This window comes from Triturus cristatus, chromosome 4_1 (genome assembly GCF_964204655.1).
Source record: "Triturus cristatus chromosome 4_1, aTriCri1.1, whole genome shotgun sequence".
Lineage (NCBI taxonomy): Eukaryota > Metazoa > Chordata > Amphibia > Caudata > Salamandridae > Triturus > Triturus cristatus.
In genome coordinates, this window is record NC_140585.1 from 607,849,144 (window position 1) to 607,864,204 (window position 15,061).

Here is a 15,061-nt window from a genome sequence, read left to right on the forward strand (position 1 = left end):
TATTCAGCACAGCTGAAAAGGAAGGACTGTGAAACCTTAAAATATGAATCTCTCGTTTTCTAATTTAGCTGTGCTTCATTCATGCCCACCTTTGCCCTGTTTTCAGCCTGACTCTATCCTTGACACCACACTTGCATAAACATTAGGTCACAAATCTAAGTTGAGACATTGTAGGCTGCGTAAACATGCAAAGTCAGCACAAAAGAACAGCTGATGTCTACACTGTGGGTTTTGTGTGTATTTTAAACAATGATAAAGCCTTAGACATAGTTTGTTCAGATAAGCCTATCTTGTTTTGCAGCTTCAAGACGCGACAGTTACACAAGGCACCAAGGTTGTTGATTCTTACCGATGGTCTCATTTGTGTGTTCTTCCCAAAGCTCTATTTACCTCTGGGTGCTCCTAGTCTGTGATTTTCCCTATATAAACCAATGTAACCATTGTTCAGTGTGTTCTATCCTTGGGTATCTTGATGGTACTTGTTGGATGGAAACCCATTCATGAATGATTAAATAAACTATTCATGGTTTGACTTTGCTCTCCTGTTGATTCCTCCTTACTGGATAAGAACCCGTGGCGAAGTGGTGATCCCTGCACCAGCAGGTTATTAATTAATCTGCTCCACATCCTCACCCTCCACCTCTGTCTCTCCTCACCCTCCACCTCAGGCTCTCCTCACCCTCCACCTCAGGCTCTCCTCACCCTCCACCTCGGTCTCTCCTCACCCTCCACCTCGGTCTCTCCTCACCCTCCGTATCTCCTCACCCTCCACCTGTCTCTCCTCACCTCCACCTCACCTCTCCTCACCTCCACCTCTGCCTCACCTCACGTTCACCTCTGTCTCTGCTCACCTCTGTCTCTCCTCACCTCCACCTCGCCTCACCCTCCACCTCTGTCTCTCCTCACCCTCCACAGCGGTCTCTCCTCACCCTCCATCTCTCCTCACCCTTCATCTCTCCTCACCCTCCACCTCTGTTTCTCATGTTAGCATCCTCAGCTGGGTCCTAACTGGGACTGAATTACTGTGCAAGTTGCTCATCCACCTACATCTGGGCAATGCCAGTCAGTAACAAGCATTGACAAAGCCAATTAGTCTCACCTAGACAAGATTAATTGGCTTTTGTCAATGTGATTTTCATTCATTTTGCACAGTGGCTGATCTAAAAGTTTGTTTAAAATGTTCGGGTGACGTGGAGCGTTTGTTGCATCATAGCGCTTTTTAAAATCAATTTCAGACATGTTGCATAGCAGCTACTGTACAACAAGACAAAACAAGCAGTGAAAATGCAATAGGTCTCGCCTTTGATTAAGTTAAAGCCATTTGCTTTGCTATACAATACCGTTAGCAAAGCAAATGGCTTTAACTTAATCAAAGGCGAGATCTATTGCATTTTCAATGCTTGTTTCTTTTCTTGCTTGGCTTCTTCTTTTCTTCTTTCTCAAAATGTATGTGTTATGTGGTAAAATAAACCATTTGAAACCATTATTTTCAAAGATTTCTTGCAGGAAAGAGAACCTAAACCCCCCTGTACGCCCTACTCCCATCCTGCAGTTCAGTGTTGCTTGCTGTGCTCGCATGTTAAACTACGGTCCAACCTTCTTACTCTAACACTTAAAATCCACCAGTTGCTACTGCAATTTATTCATGGACACTGTAGGATAAAGCAAGCCCAGGAAACAGAAGACATGATATGGAGAGTATATATTGATTATTCAAAGTTTTGAGCATGAAGCCATATATCAATCAAAATACAGCAATTTTAATTTCTTCATGATTTTATGCATTTCTTTTTGGGACATTTAAAAGTATCCATTATGCTTACCAATGATTTCAAACTGCATACTTACAAATGCATTATGAGCTGCACTTGATGCAAATTTAGCTACGTTTGCTCTATACAAGTATCCCTTCATTCATACACTTCTTGAGCATGTGTGAATTGAATGATTAAAGATTACAAATATATTATATCTGGAAGAGAGCAGTAACATTACTACTCTCTACTTTGTAAAAGGAAAAACTTAAATTGCCAACAGTAAACTCGAAGTCACACGGAAATGTAATAACTTTACCAGACTACAGCTAAGCAATTACTGTCAGAACAAAGAAATATTCAACACAATTCTATATCAATGTATGGAATATTGGCTAGAAACCACAGCTAGAAAACATTATTTAAAATGCATTAAGAGGGTATCAGGGTTGCAATATGATGGGAATAGCTCCAGGTAACAGAAGAGGTACTTCTTAATTAAATGCAATCATATTTAGAAATAAAGATCAGTATAAGTGGCAAACCAGAAATGTACAATATGTTCCAATCAGCTGTAAAAACAATAGTAAGTGTAACGAGCGAACTACTTCTGTTGGACGAACAGTTGGAGTAATTTGTAAACAGTACTTTGAGTTACAGCCAAATTGTTCAATGTGAATAAGTCATCTAAGGAACAAAGAGCGTTCATGACAAATGAAGGAATGACTGATTGCAATTCTTTAAAAATGTATGCCCAGTCGAATACAACTGACAGTGAATATCATTACAGGTTGAATGTTCTTTTTTAGGATTTAGACCAGAAACTCCAAATTGAAATAAACTTTCCAAAATGCTTTTAGTATAATTGATGAGAAAGCAATTGTTAGAAATGCTATGCAGAGACAGTAAAATCTGCTAAGTATGTTTATATTAAAGGTAAGTGTGGTCTCCACATTTTCCTAACCTTTAACAAATCTGCAATATGGAAATCTGCATTAAAAAAAACAAATAATGCAAAATTAAGTGCAAGATGATAAATATGGCATCAAAAAGACTCTCTATCTGAAAGTGTATAACAATTCTCCATTTAAGAGTGGAGCAAACAATCGATTGCTTTACTTACAGGCAGACCTCAAGTCAAACTTATCATTATAGCACTTATTTTCTGTGAGACAATAAGCAGACTCCATGTTAGTCTGTTTATCACTACATTATGAACTACACTTAGAATATTTTCCAATGTTCTTGTCTCTTGCCTTGCCCCGTGTAGTCCTGAAGACAATTTTCCCATTATTTACTTTATGCAAGGCCCAATTTGGTTCTGACTATTGATCTCATTAGGGCTCAGTTTCCAATGACATTTGTCTATATTTTGCATTTTGCACATTCCGAATTTAATTGACTAACCATAATCTTTTTGTCTACAGTAATGATTCATGAATTTGAACTAACCCTACGTAGTGTGTGAATTGTTCTCATATGGATTTTCGTGTGTGGAATTTCACATATGGTTTCTCTGGGTTTACATGAAATTCTGTATTAGTACTGTCTTTTGTCTTTAAAGACTCACACAGAGCCCTGATCCATCTATCGGCCCTTTTATAAAATGGACAATAATGGTCTCAAATAATGCCTCACTTGCTATGGGTAGAATTTAAACTGCTTCTTGAAAAAGGCATACCAGTAGCACTACATACCTTTTGACATTACCATAACATTCCTTGATGATAACTTGCAGCACCGCTCGATAAAATAAAGATTCCAGTGGCAGCTGAAAGAACAAGGAGGGCAAATTTAGACTGGGTAGTTAAACAAGTAAGATCCAATCTTTATCTACACACAGATCCCCGGTCTCAAATAATGAATGACCCCATGTTCTGGAACATCTTTTGTAATGAAGATTTCTTGCCTACCATGCTTTTCCACTACAATGTCATGATATGGGACCATATCAACTTCATTGGGTTCTCAACCTGGAACACTTTCTGAACTGATAATACAAATTTACATATACACCATTTTGCATATACATTCTCCGGGAAACAGCATTTACAACGCTGGTGATACCACGCGGGTAGGTTACAACGCAGACATTACATCGTCCGCTTTGTTACCACGCATGGGATTACATCGCAAGTCATTTCAGCGACTTGCGCTAGATGGCGTGCAACACCAGGGAATGTGTTGGATTTTAAATCCAAAACATTCCCTGCTGTTGCGCTAACTGGAGTAGGAATAGTAATTTATACTATTCCTAAGTCCAGTGGGCCATCTAGCGCAAGTCGTAGAAACAACTTGCGATGTAAAGCCATGCGTGGTAACAACGCGGACAATGTACCGTCCACGTTGTAACCTACTGCGGGGTAACATATGGTGTAGTAACATCATACATTCACATTCTCCTGATTCTCAAAATGTCTCTCTTTCCATTTAGAGATGCTGTAAGACTTGGCATTCTTGGCGTGGTTTCCCCTGACTTTTTGCCTCTACCCCCTGTTTTTTGATGCTATGCTGGATTTCGTTTTTGCTGGATTGGATGCTATGGGCTCTTTGCCACTGCTGATCAGGGTCAAACTACAAGTACTCCCAGTGTAAATTGTTATTCTTATTGATTAGCCCTGATTGGCATATTTGATTTACTGGTAAGTAGCTAGTAAAGTGCACTGAGTGTGCCAGGGCCTATAAATCAAATGCTACTAGTGGGCCTGCAGCACTGATTGTGCCGCCCACATGAGTAGCCCTGTAAAGGTATGTCACACCTGACACTGCAGTGTTTGTGCATAGGTTTAAACGGCCATGTCGGTCTGGAAGCACACTCACTTGCCAGGCCCTAAACGTCCCTTTTCTTACATGTAAGGCACCCCTCAGGTAGGCCCAAGGGTACTCTATGGGCAGGGTGCAGTGCATGTGCAAGGTAGGACATGTGCTAGGGTGTGCTACATGTCCTGATAGTGAAATACTGCCAATTTCGTTGTTTACTATTGAAAGGCTATCTGTCCTATAGGCTAACATGGGAGTTACTTTGAAACATCTTATAAGTATAATTTTCCATTGGGACAAGATAGAGAAGGGGAGTTTAGGCTCTCTGACCTCAGAACTTAATAACATATCTTTTTAGGGAGATGGTTTTTAAATTGTGTGCTTGAAAATGCCACTTTTAGAAAGGAGGTATTTTCTTATTTAACAATTCTGAGTGCGTCCGCTATCTTGTGTATTGACTGTCTGGTTTTGGGGTGACATGAGCTGTGATGTGCATTCACTGTAGACAGCCACAGGGGGGGGGGTTGATGTGTGTCCTGCCTTTCCTGGGCGACTCATAGCTGAGCTGAAATAGACCTTGGCTGCACTTAGAGTGGTGGGAGGAGTTTCAATTGCACCTGAATAGGCAGTGTCTACTTTTCACAATGCTGTCTCCACCTCCTGTGGTCACGCTGTACCAGAGAGGATAGAATTGGTTTGGACTGGGCTCAGAGACCCTTGCCACCAAGAGAACAAAGAAAAATCTAGTATAAGTATTGGACTTAAACCCCAGAGAATTAGATCACTTCTGGAATCAAGAGGAACCTTTGCCAAGGAGAAGAGCTAGAGATCTATGAGGAGGCATACTGCCCCTTTGCTGTGTGCTTTGCTCAGTTGGCCTGCAGTTTCTGCTTCTGCCAAGGAATAGACAAGGACTGAAACTTCGATGTGAACCTGCTTGAAGGGCTTCTGTTTGCTGGCCTCCTGTTCTGAAGTCTCAGGGACACAAAGGGTTCACCTGCAACCCACTGACCAGCACCTGGACTCCTGTGTGGACTCCTGCATTCAAAAGGGCACCAATTCCAGTTCCTTGGCCTCGAGAATTGTGTAGTTGGTGCTGCAAAGCAAGAACAACAACTCTGCCGCTGTCAGCGATGCCACCAGTGACGTCGCGACCTGTACCGAGGCCGGGGGGCACTCCTCGTGAATTGCACGACACACCGCCCCACCTGAACCACAGCTCAAACACCTGCAGTTATCGCCTTCTCAACTCCAGAGCTCGCACCAATGCCATCACCGCCAGTGCCTGTAACCAGTTATCGCAGAGCCGATAATGGACTAGTTATGAACTCTTTGACTTTGCATCGCCTCACCAGCACCGACGCCTCATCGCTGACGCCGCAGACTTGCCCTGTCCTGGATTCGACGCCTTGCCACCTCATGGACACGACACCTCGCCTCCCCCGTGGCAACCGGGTAAACGGCCTCGACCTCGGCACTGACACCTCAACTCCACTATGCTGTGCATCATCCATAGACTTCGTTTTCCAAGGTAGTGTTTGGGGATCCATGGGACTCCATGCCTGACGCCACTCACTTCGCTCGCGGGCAGCGCTGTAGTTTGGATTTACGACATTGTATTAGCCCTTGTAGGAGCTATTTTGTTTCTACAAGTTCTATTTATGCAATACCGGTTATAAAGTCATAATTTGATACATGTATGCTGGATATTTTGTTGTTTTGGTCTGGTTTGGTTTAGATAAAAACAACTTTATTTTTCTAAACTAGTGTGGTGTCTATTTGTGGTGTTTTCACTGGGTTATTGTTTGTTTTGAGTAGAAATGCTTTACACATGGCCTTTGGGAAACGCCTGTCTGTTTGTGCAAAGCTACCATGAGGATAAGCAGGGATTATATAAAGTGTGTATCCCCCTTACCCTGACTAGAAGCAAGGGGCCACCATTGGACAAAGGTGCATACCTCTGCCAATTATAGACTGCCATTTCTAACAGATGCGGTTTCCAGACCTTCAACGATTACCTAAAGGAGGTCACACATGATATGTACAGTGGTGTAATCTTCTTTTTCTGTTGATGTCTCATTCTCCAATGAACCATAGCATTCCCTTAACATGTTGTATTTCTATTTGTATATCCTATACAGCTTTCAGGTCTCCATACATGCAATAAACCCATTATGACCCTCTAGATAGGTGTTGCAAATGAGAACGCCTTAGACTTTAGGGTGCTCTGTATACCAATGCAGTCACAATACCTTGCATTTGCACATAGCATAACTGAAAAAAGAGACCTGATCCATCAATTCCACCATTTTTCCTATTGGCGGATTCTTGGTAATATGTGCAATCTTGGCACATCATGTAAAGAAGAATGAACAGAATGCATTTCTGACTAATATAGAAATCAGAAACAAGGCATTAGAATACATTACTGTCTAATAAAATCGTACTCTTCAATTGAATTAAGCACCTCTAAAAATAATATCTCCTCAAACATCACAATAAAGCAATTTATAGAGCTAACATAACTATAACCAAAGGAGATCAGTTTCATGGGGCGTGGCTTCGGTAGCCACGATGGCGGACATGAACCGCTGAAGCTCCCGTCTCGGGCGCCTGTACTGCTGACCCGAGAGCGGCGCCGGGACTGTTTGCCGGGCGCAGAACTGGCGGAACCCATGCAGCTGGGGGTACGGTGCCAGCGGAGTCCCGTAACCGCCGGAGAGATCCATTCCATGGGGAGCCGCGGCGCGGGAAGCTTCCTGCGCTGCGACATCTAAGATGGCGCCAGCGGCATAACCAACGGCCTGACAACGACTCGGGGACACGGCGACAGGCGTTCTGAGGGCCGCGCCTGCCCGCAGCGGAACTCGGACTCCCCGGACTTTGACACACTCGGCGGAGGAGCGGGGGTGAGCTAACTCCCTTACACGCGTGGTTCTTCAACGGGGATCGGGAGCGGACCTGGCCGTCTCCCCTCCCCATCTCTTCTTCTCCCCCGCTGGCCGGCCCCAGGGGCCTATTGCGACTGCGACCCAGGAGGAGGAGTGGCGGCGCGGCGCACCGACGCGGGCCTTGCACTCGCCCGGACGGGGGCGAGAGGTGCTGCCTGACCTTCATATGGCCGCCTGATCGGATCGACGACCCACGGCAGGAGCTCCTGCCGTGTGGGCCCCCCTCCAGCGGAAGACGCAGCGGGGTGCCACCAGGACGCTGCTGGCCCCCGGAGTACAAGGTGCGTGACGTGAGGACAGGGGAGACCGTGGCCGGGGGCAGGACCGCTGAGACCCCACGCTTCGTTGCCAACCGGGCGCACCCCCTGCCTGGCCTGAGTGGGGCCGCCCGCACGTAGTGTGGCGGCGTTGTGTCCCCTCCACGGAGCCCCACGACCTACGAGGACGACAACTACGTGGTGTGCTCGCGACGTGACGTGCACTGTCCTGGCTGTATGTCTGGCTCCATGAGGAAGGGGTGATTCGCCGACCAAAACGCTCCTGTGAGGCCCTCCCCCCTTCGCCGGCCTCAGCGGACGCTGCCCCGTGACTGGACCCCTGGGCGAACAAGAATATCCAGCTCCTCTTTGAGACCTTTTCCTCCCCCCTCCTGCTGGGGGACCACAATCGCACTGGGTGGGCCCATCCCAGTCTCCTACACCTGATAAGGCACCGAGGTCAGCCGGGCCCACCTCCTCAGTACCACTTAGTCATGGGGAAACCAAGGTCCTCGCAACAGAGTGCGGTGCCGGAGACCGCTCCGGAAAAGATGCCCAAATCTTCTACTTGGTCCCCCAATGTCATGCCCTCGTCGGATCTCTCCATATCGGACAAATTGGATAAAGTCCTCGCAGCTATCGAACTCTCCCGGATCTCGATGGAGGAACGGCTAGGCACGTTGACGACGGAAGTTAATCTGCTCCGGGATGATCATCGCAAGCTGGTGGACCGGGTACGGGCGGAGGAACGGACGGTGGAGGAAATGCAACCCGCATTGAAAGAACAACAGTCGACAATCCAGGGCATCCTCACCCGCTTGACTGCAGTGGAGGAAAGGGCGCAGGACTTGGAAGGCCGCTCGAGACGCTGCAACATTCGAGTGGTGGGGCTGCCGGAGGGGATCGAAGGAACACGCCCCATAGACTATCTAGACACTTGGATCAAATCCTTTACCCCGGCGGCGGACCGCACCATGTTTTTCTCGATCGAACGAGCCCACAGGGTGCCGGCCCGGAGGCCCATTCCCGGAGCGGCCCCTCAACCACTACTCGCAAAACTCCTGCACTTTCGAGATCGAGACGCGGTGCTCCGAGCGGCACGTCAGGCGGCGCCACTCCGAATAGAGGATAAGCAGGTAATGATTTTCCCAGACTACGCTCGAGCGGTGCAACAGCAGCGATCCACTTTCCTGGACGTAAAGCGGAAATTGCAGGACAACAACATGCAGTATGCGTTGCTCTATCCAGCTCGCCTCAAGGTCCTCTATAAGGGCTCCTCAGTCTTTTTCACGACCGCCGAAGCGGCGCACGAATGGGCGGAACAACACTGCACGCGGACGCCCGATGCCCGCCCCAGAAACGGCTCACCATACAACACTTTCCGACCCCAAAAAAAGCGCCCCACGAAGTCTCGTCACACGGAAATGAAAGCAACCTCTGGCGCCCATGACTCGCCGGATCTGGAGCAGATTATGAAGGAGCGACGGGAAGCATTACAGGCGGTCATAGATCTCAGATCCACCCAGCAGACCGACTCCATTGATCGCCCTCCGCACATCTTCTCCTCAGAGGGTGAAAATGACAGTGATGACACCGCATCGGGGGTGGGCTCCGTGGTGCCCTCTGGGGTCACCCCTCAAACGGCAGAAGGACTACTGGATGGGCATGTGTCTCCCTCCTCACCTTGATGCTCTCAAGAACAATGGACTGCCTACTTTGTATCCTTACGAGCTATAGTCAATATGCACCCACTAGTACAGATGTCGAGCTTGGCACAGCCCTAGCACCGCGTAATGATCCTCTTGCATGCCTGCTAGACGCACAGGCGCTCAGCTTGAGGTCGCTACCCCCAACACATAGTACAGGTTCACTCCCCCGGCGTTACAGGGAGAAGTTTGGACACATCGTCCCTTGGATGATGAGTCCTTTGCATTGGGACTGTTTCCCGTACCCCAGCATACCGTTTATTTCCCAGTTCTTCCACATCCCACACGTCATGGCACCCTACACCCGGCCGACCACATGCCCCAGAGGCCGGGATCACTGGTCCATCATTAAGGCGGCGGCACAGGGAACCCCTAGGTCCCCACACAACGACCACTTGAACCAGCAGCTCCCTCGGCCCACGCCCCGAAGCACTACCCATGGCACAGAGGACGAGTGTAACAGACGTTAACATACTCACGCTAAATGCCCGCAGCCTTCACACCCCCCGCAAGCGCTATGCGATTTACGCTTATGCGAAGCACCAAGCAGCATCCATACTCCTATTGCAAGAAACACATTTTTGTGCAGCGGAAGTAAGTAGGGTACAGGCGAAATGGCGAGGCCTTGTTTGCGCTACAACCTACTCATCATTTGCCCGCGGCGCGCTGATCTGGGTTCGACCGGGTACCCCATTCCGGGAGCTCCAACAGGTGGTAGACGGGGAGGGTCGGTTCGTCCTGTTGGAGGGACTACTCGACGGACAGGCCGTCCTATTGGGCAGCATTTACGCTCCGAATGTCGACCAGGATAAATTTTGGGACAGACTTACGAAAACCCTAGCCCAATTCACACACGTGCCCTGGATTCTTGGGGGAGATTACAATTGTATCCTGGATCCCGAATTAGATCGCTCCTGCCTCCCTCTGCCACGCTCCCCTGCATACAGACAAATCGATAGATTTAAGGCATGGGTAGCACACTGGTCACTCACGGATGCGTGGCGATTACATTACCCTCATACACGCATGTACTCCTTCTTCTCTGCTCCTCACAATCTCCGAGTCCGACTGGAGTGGTTCTTATGCACGGCAGCGGTGCTCCCTCAGATCCGTCACACGGATTACCTGGGTAGAGTCTTATCCGACCACGATGCGCATGTGCTAAGTCTTCAATGGAGACCCCCACACCCCCCCCGTCCCCACATGGCGCCTCCCACGCGATTGTCTGGCGGATCCGGTCTTCGCCCACGAACAAGAGTGTAGTATCCGAGAATATTTTGCCCGAAACGCGGGGTCGGCATCCTCCACCCTGATCGAATGGGACAGCTTTAAGGTGGTAGCCAGGGGAGATTGCATTCAACAGCGCGCCGGGGTGAAACGTACCCTGGAACAGGCCCTCGAGAAAGCTGAGAAACGTCTTGCTAACGCCACAAAACTTACCGACCAATCTGCGGCAGCAGTAACGCAGCTTGCCCATGCTAAATCGGAGTATCAGGGAGCATGTACAGATATGCGGCGATACAACTTTCGGACATATGCGACTCGGATACACAAAGACCGCGACAAGACGGGCTCGTTGCTAGCGTGGCTAGCAAAACAAGACACGGAGGCACGACCCATCATGTCCATACGAACGCAACGCGGCGTTTTGGTACACTCCCAGGACGAGATTCTGCAAGAATTCCGTCAATATTACTCGGAAGTCTATGACCGCCCTAGAGCATGGAATCAGGGGACAATCGACCGCTTCCTTGACCCTCTCCCTCTTCCGCGGATCTGTACTGCAGAGAAAACGGACCTGGACACAGCCATCCATACCTCGGAGATCACACATGCCATACGTACATTGGCTTGAAACAAAGCCCCGGGCCTAGACGGGTTCCTGCTAGAATACTATGTCACCTTCGCTTCCCTGCTGACCCCCCGTCTATCGATGGTACTGGACACGGCACTACGTGCAGGCGAATTACCCAGATCCATGAGAGAATCGGTAATTGTCACTTTCCCGAAGCCCAACCGTGACCCACAGCTGTTAGCTTCTTATCGACCCATAACGCTCCTTACAGCCGACTGCAAAATTCTAGGGAAAATATTGGCAGAAAGATACTCCCGGGTGGTGTGTCCACTAGTACATGCTGACCAGTGCGGATTCGTACCGGGCAGGAATACCTCCCAGAACATACGACGCCTGTTCCATATCCAGGACCAGATTGGTGACCGCTTCCCCAGAGCGGCGTGCCTGATCTTGGATCTCGAGAAAGCTTTCGACACACTGACGTGGCAATACCTGTTCTCGGTTCTCCTGCGTGCTGGACTCGGCCCCAAGCTTGTAGCCTACACCCGCCTTCTATACACCAAACTCACTTCCCGAATCCGCATTGGCCGTCGTATCTCTTCGGCATTCGCAATACACAGGGGTATAAGACAGGGTTGCCCCCTCTCACCCCTGTTATTCGCGCTGGCTGTTGAACCCCTGGCTATCCGTCTCCGGAGGGAGGGTCGGGACTGGGGCATACCACTCGCGGACACCACACACTGTGTCTCACTGTATGCCGACGATCTCCTCCTGTATATACGGGACGTCACCGCGGACCTAACCTCCCTCAGGCTCACCCTGACCAAGTTCGCAGAAGTTTCCGGCTTGAAGGTGAACTAGGAGAAATCTGTGGTGTACCCCCTACACCCTTACTCTCCCCCTCGGGAGGTGTGGATCGGGGATCAGAGACTAAACTGGATGGCGGAGGCCCCTCGTTATCTAGGGATTCGCCTCTATCACTCACACTCTGACCTTTTTGGAGGGTAGCCATCGTAGGGCCCTCGCCTCTATCCGCTCCACCATCGGGTTTTGGCGGCAACTCCCGGTGGCCCCGATTGGCCGCGTGGCCCTAGCTAAAATGGTACTGGTCCCGCGTCTCCTCTATTATTTTACTAATCTTCCTGTGATCCTTCTTTAAAGAGCTGGACACCCTACTTGGATCCTTAATATGGGGCAAGGGACGACATAGAATTGCGCTGGCAAAACTGAAATTGCCCACGACACAAGGAGGTCTTGGAGCCCCCTCGTTCGAAGCCTATTTCCTAGCGGCGCAGCTTCAATGGCTCTCCTATTGGACAGCCGACAGGCACACGTCCGAAACATACACGACCACGGGTCGGATAACGACACCGGAACTATGTCGTTTGCTTGTGCCGGGATCCCGCCCGACGGGGACTAACCCCCTCCAAGTGGAGGTGGCCCGGGGATGCATCCGGTGCATACACCGACTCACACCTGACAGGCCTTCGTATTCACCGTTGCTTCCTCTGGTGGGCTGGCCTAAAGACACCCAGTTCTTCACCCCTGCCATGCTCCGAGAGTGGACATCTAGGGAGGTCACCGAGGCAGGAATGCTTTTCGCGGAGGGACATCTCCGACCATTCCAGCAACTCATTGACGAATATGATATCCCACCGGGACAATTCTTGCGGCACCGCCAGCTCCTCAGCCATTTTCGACCATACTGTGATCTCACGTTAGGAGAGCCCCCCACGCATCCGGTCCTTCACATGATACTGCGAATGGGACGGGGTCGTCACCTTACGACCTGGTTGTACAAGTCCATCCGGGAGTTGATACCCTCATCATTGACGCCCCTACGGGCCCTTTGGGAGGAAGAGGTGGGGCGGGCGTTTCACGATAATGAGTGGGACAGGGCACTCGAATTCCCCAAAAAAGTGTCTCGGAATGCCCGCTTCAAAAATATACAATATTATATTCTTCATAGGGCCTACTTGACCCCAATGCGCCTCCAGCATTTTTACCCCGACACAATATTCCTCTGCCCCCGCTGCCAGGCACCAGACGCCGATTTCCTCCATATGTTTTGGTCGTGCCCGGGGATCCGGGCATACTGGTCGACTATCCACGAGACCCTTCGGGACCTTACGGGGTTGCCCCACCTAGATACCTGGGAGTACTGCGCACTGGGAATAATGGGCCAGAAGAAGCGGCATAAAGTACCCATACGATTCGTCTCATTAGCACACCTCCTGGCTAAACGATGCATAGCTATGCATTGGCGTTCCCCTGCGGGTCCCCCGTTGGCGGCATGGAGGGGAGCGGTGCTCAAATGGTCTATGGCTGAGGAGGATACCCTGCGGGAGGAGGAGGCGAAGGGTACACGCAAAACCCCGATATCCCTGGAGTGCGCGCTGTTGATGCATCAGTTTAAACAAACCCAGCCCCTAGCTGATCAGGACGCGGCCGCGACCTCCCCTACTGCCACGCGGCTATGCGTGACACATACCCACTCGGCGGACGCCCCCCTAACACTTTACACTCACCCTGGAATGACTAGGTTACTATCCCCGCTGCCCCGAGGCCTGCGCCGGTGATGCAGGTCCGCCTGCTTCGTCGTGCTGCGGCCAGGAGTTTCCAATGCGCTGCCTCACCGGTTACCTTACGGACCACATGTGCTGTAGTCTAGTCGACCCTTCTCTAATAGTCCATGACTGCCCCTAGTTCCCTCCCCCCCTCCCTGGTTTGGTCATTTATACGGCAAATACCTGTCGCATTGCATATAACTGCAACAAAGATAATTAAAAATGTCAAGATTGATTTCATCTGACTGAAAGCATGTGCTTAATGATACTGCGATCCAATACTGATATGTAACAAAAGTACTAACAAATGCTAATAAAAACAAGTTTAAAAAAAAACAAAAAACAAAGGAGATCAGTTTCATATCCAAAATGTAGAAAAAAAATGTATCATAGATATTTAACCTCTATCTATATGAGCAGGTAGTTAAGTATATTGTCAATACGAAGACCCAATGCCAGTAACGGATCTCCTGAACTTATATACTTACATGACGAATCCAAATGCCCTACCAAAGATGTATTCTCCCAGAAAACCAGAACTAAATCATTAAAGCTAACATGTTTCAGATATTCTATTCTATAAATTAATTTTCTTCACTTTTTAGATCTAGCTGAAGACAGCTGTAGGTCGCCTTCTGTATTTTTCTGTGATACCAATATAGCACTCTTTGTTATTTGATTAATATAATACATACAGTGGGGCCCTAGCAGCTGCTGTTTAAAGAGACAGTAGAAATAAAAACATATACCTTAATGTGGTAAAACATATGGAAGTAGAAGATGAGAACAGCTAGGGAGGCTGAAGAGAGGGGAAGAACAGGCTGGTTAAGGTCAAAAGACCATTACGTAGCTTGTGTTTACCTGTAATTGTACTGCTGTGAGGTTAGGTCGCTCAGAGTATTGCTCTGAGGTTGGGTGGCTCGGAGCAGTTATTGGCACCACCCCATTTAGAGCTCCTCCCCCTACGTGTACAGTGGCACTGTGACACTGTTTGGTTGTCCGCGGAGGTGGGCGGGTACCGGATGCCTTTGTGCCTCTCTGCGTCCCTCCTCCAAGAAAGCCTCCTGGAATACCTCTTTATCATCTGCTTGCTGTTATTGTGGTTGTCTTGCTCATACCCGGTGGAGTGCAGTCAGTTGGTTGCTCTCAGCTTTTGGTGTATTGGTGGCCTGTCAGAGGAGCTAGAGAAGAGTGGACTCTAAAATGAAGGCAGCCTGGTGTGACTTGCTGCCTCCCGGTGGGGTTTGAGCGCGGCAGAGCCACTGGAGTCG

General features: G+C 49.1%; 1 protein-coding gene across 1 annotated transcript in view; it reads right to left on the reverse strand.

Annotated features, from left to right (window-relative positions):
- The window catches only part of METTL25 (methyltransferase like 25), a 580,957-nt gene that overhangs the window by 209,185 nt on the left and 356,711 nt on the right, over nt 1-15,061 (reverse strand). Inside the window, exon 8 of the mRNA XM_085652969.1 lies at nt 3,452-3,525. Within this exon, the coding sequence (XP_085509095.1) occupies nt 3,452-3,525 (74 nt within the window). The remainder of the gene's footprint in view (nt 1-3,451; nt 3,526-15,061) is intronic.